The 3,833-nt window shown below is 34.9% G+C and overlaps 1 protein-coding gene across 1 annotated transcript; it reads right to left on the reverse strand.

The window, feature by feature from the left end:
* Positions 1-661: 661 nt before the first annotated feature.
* On the reverse strand, positions 662-3,098 carry fam181b (family with sequence similarity 181 member B). Its single transcript, XM_087283722.1, has one exon. It carries the CDS (start codon positions 2,937-2,939, stop codon positions 1,974-1,976), a length of 966 nt encoding a protein of 321 aa, XP_087139848.1. The 5' UTR covers positions 2,940-3,098; the 3' UTR covers positions 662-1,973.
* Positions 3,099-3,833: the final 735 nt, after the last annotated feature.

The raw sequence follows: 3,833 nt of genomic DNA on the forward strand, positions 1-3,833 counted from the left end.
GTTTTAAATATCATTTTCTAACCATAAAATCTCCAAATATGGATTAATAAAACAAAAATACTTATTAATGTTTTAAAAAGTCATCAGAAATTATATTGTATTAGTGAATAAAAATAGTATTTTAATCTTTTAAACTCTTAATTGAACATCAAATGATTTCTCTTCTATGTACACCATGCCAAAATCGTTTTGCTATATAAACTATTGCTACACTGAATGAGTCTTCTGTAAACCTTGGTAAAAAATGTAAACATTGTTATTACGCTTTAAAATTTAACATTGAATAAGGAACAGATTCTACATTGTGCTTTGCTTATCCTAATTTGTAATAGTATTAAGAATAATAACATACCAGAAATAATAAATTATATTTTAAATACTACAATGAAAAACAATAAATCCAAATAAAACACCATAACTGAACTGGTCAAATTAATATAAATGCCTCGTTTAGCCAACAGAGGGTGCCATAACTTGAGATTAGAGTTAAACCTTTTGTTTGCCATCAGAAATCCCTTCATTAAAAGTAGATTTAAAAAAATAACCAGCTTTGTTATCTCTTGTGGTCAAGTGTTGCACATTAAATTGCCTGCAGCTTATAAAAAAAATCTCAAAAACAACTAAATAATAAAATTTAAAAAATCATACAAAGACATCTTAATGATGTAATAGACATAAAGACCAGCTTTATTTTGTCCCATTACTTTATGACCAAACAAAAGTTTCATCCAGTGCCCCCTGTTGTCCAAAGATTTAGGTGTGTGATTTGTTACTAGTAAATATACAATAAGTATTCAAATAAATTCTTGAAAAGGCAAATGTCAGAAAAAACTGAATACATGTGAATATTTACTGCAAATAATGAGAACAGTATGTACTAGTTTCACGGTATAAATTACCAACACAAATGGTTACACTTTGCTGATGCTTCCAACATAAAAAAAAAAAAAAAACATTATTTAGAGACTACAACAATACATAAAAGTTATTTGTGAGCTGTTGCTTCCCAATCCATTTGGTAGTGTCTTATTCTAAATTATCTATCTGAAACTGATACAAGACCATATTGTTATAAAAAACTCTTGCATGGTTTATGCTTTTATAATCTGTATAATTATTTGTTCAACTGGAATGCATTTTTACCAATACATAATATAGTTTATTTTGTACAATTTCACAAAATCTAGCTTTACAAAATCTAGTAAAGCAGTCAACAAACAATAAGCTATTACTGAACAATGTAATAAAAATAAGAATGCATATAGATTGTCTTGATTGCCACTATTGCATGATGTTTGATTTTTTGTTTAGATTATTTTTACACTAAAAACAGCACAAGAACAATGTATCTAACAAAAAAGGTTGGATTATTTTAAATGATAAAATAACAACTATACTAAAACATTAGGACTGTCTGTATTTGTTGGGGACAAATTGGGAATTTGATTTTAAAATAACATTAAAAATGACAATAATTGAAATTAATTATGAGAAAAAATCTTAATTTGAATTGTCTTGTAAATAAAGTCATGTATTTTAGGTGGCTTAAGCACTTCACTACTCCATGTAATTTGTGACTATTGAGCATTTGACAAAGCAGAAACTCTGAGATCAGCTCTTTAAAAAAAATTGTTTCAAATTGTTATTACGTATGAATCAATATCATTGCTAAATATTAAGAGGTCCTTAGAAAATAACACTTTTTGCTGCTCTACTTTCCTCCATTTACACAAAGTTTTGTTAATTTATGATTAGAAATCTGTAATACAAATTATGTTTTAATAAATGTTGGATAATCATTCTTAGATACATATATTTTAAATATTTAAAACTGTATGCATTCCATTTCATCAAGCAATGTTTTATTCTGATCCATTAGTTGGTTTTAAGGCATTATATAGGCAGTGACATATTGGTAGCTCAAAATTCATAAGCGTTTTGTTTAAAGGTCTGAGGAACAAAAAAATCTCTGATTAAAGGGAAGAAAAGCTTGCTCGGTTGTATCCATTTGCCAGATCATAAGAGCCTGGAGGTGTGGAGCAGTCTGTAAGGAAATTTGAAAATGTAAGTGCACATGGTGAGCTCTGTTCAACAGGCATGCTGCTAGAAAGGTCTGTGTGACTATAAAGATTTAGCTGTGCAGGTACTGTGCGCATGTCTGCTGACTTCTTGGAGGTGCTGCTACAAGTTCCCCAAGGTTCTGTGTACAAAAAACCACCGGTTACAAAATGGTGGGAGTCAAATGGCTCAGGGCCCATGGTCACCTCCTGCTGAATCCTGATTGGTGTGGTGTGAAATAAATCCTGCTCTGAGACCATGTTGCTGTAATCAGGTCCAAGGAGCTCCAAAAACTCTGCTGCTTCTGGAGTCCCTCGCTCCAGGTCTTTGAGAGACATGCCAGAAGTAGATGTAACTCTGGAGCTGTTGGCCGGCTCTGTGAAGAAGGATGGAGGAAGGTTTCGATGCCGCAGCGGGGGCTTCTTGGCCCTCTCTCCTCGTACATCCTTCGCTGGGTTGAAGAGGGCAGCCAGACTCTTGCTTTGCAGGTTGGCCTGTATTCCATCCTTCTTAGGTGTTGTTTTGCTGGACAGGTTGCTTGTTGAGGTCTGGGGCAAACTTTGCCTCTTGCAAGGCTCTTGAACTTGAGCGGCTCCAGGTGATATGATCCCCGTGCATCTCTTTATCTGCTTCTGCAGATACTTGCGGTGATTGACCTTCCTCTTGGACTTAACAGGTTTGTCCAGCGCAAGTTTGATGTTGCTGGAAGCCGAGTCAATGAAGCTAAGCAGGTCCCTAGTGGTCTCCCTAAAATCCCCCTCACAACCTTCCTCACTCAGAAGACCCCCTTCCAGATGATTTTCCACCTCGTAATCCATGACCGAGCCAGGAAAACAGAAGTTTAAGAACTGTGAGTTCATGATGGCAGCCTTAACAGCCATCTCTTTTTCTGGCAAAAGCGCAACACCTTCACATTGATTTTATGCAATTATCTTCAAGAGACCCTAAAGCATATTGTATCTGCATTTCGAGTGTAGATTTGTTAAACGTTGGTCCTGTGCAGGACACCCTTACAGTTCCTCTGCACTCTGCCGAAAGCTGGAATTTAGGGGAAGGGAGGAATATTTTAGGGGGAAGGGCCTATGATGTCAGGACATCAAAGGGGAGGGGCAGAGGGACTCTGGCACTTAACTCTTTGCTCACGCCTGACCACCTGCAAATAAGAGAGATTTGTCTGAGGCATCCCACAGAGTAAAACAACAATACCCTTGAGTTCATCTGTCCTGGTCTTCTTGTGCATTTCTATGCTATTATACAAATTGTATAATATGAAATCTCAGAGGACAGCTACACTGAACTGTCCCAAAAATAATTTAAATTAGTATGTATGTTTTCTTTAAGCAACATTTTATTTAATTATCTGTCTTAATGTTAGCCCAATGTCAGATTACATCTTAGATAAAAAGAAATGTTTTTGAGAATTTAGTGTTTAAGTCAGCTTGAAGAGTGTAAACCGCTAACACCATGTGTGATTTAAGCTGTTAGAATCTTTAAAGGATCTTTTAAATAAACAGTACAGTAAACATGTAAAGCAAAACAAAACAAAAAGTGTATTCCAGACGTAAATGAGAGAGTTAATAAAGTGCTTTTTAACGTGTATCATAATGTTTGTACAAACTAAACCAGACCTTTGGGACATGAGCATTAGATCCTGTGCATTGCAGTAACTTGCCATGTTTTGAGACAAGTACTGTTGTTGTTTTTTTTTTCCCCTACATGTTTCTTCGAACTATCTTAATCTGTTTGCAATGGAAATTCTCTTGCTTCCTACAGCA

The sequence above is a fragment of the Danio rerio genome, chromosome 15 (assembly GCF_052040795.2).
Source record: "Danio rerio strain M-AB ecotype USA chromosome 15, GRCz13ab, whole genome shotgun sequence".
Lineage (NCBI taxonomy): Eukaryota > Metazoa > Chordata > Actinopteri > Cypriniformes > Danionidae > Danio > Danio rerio.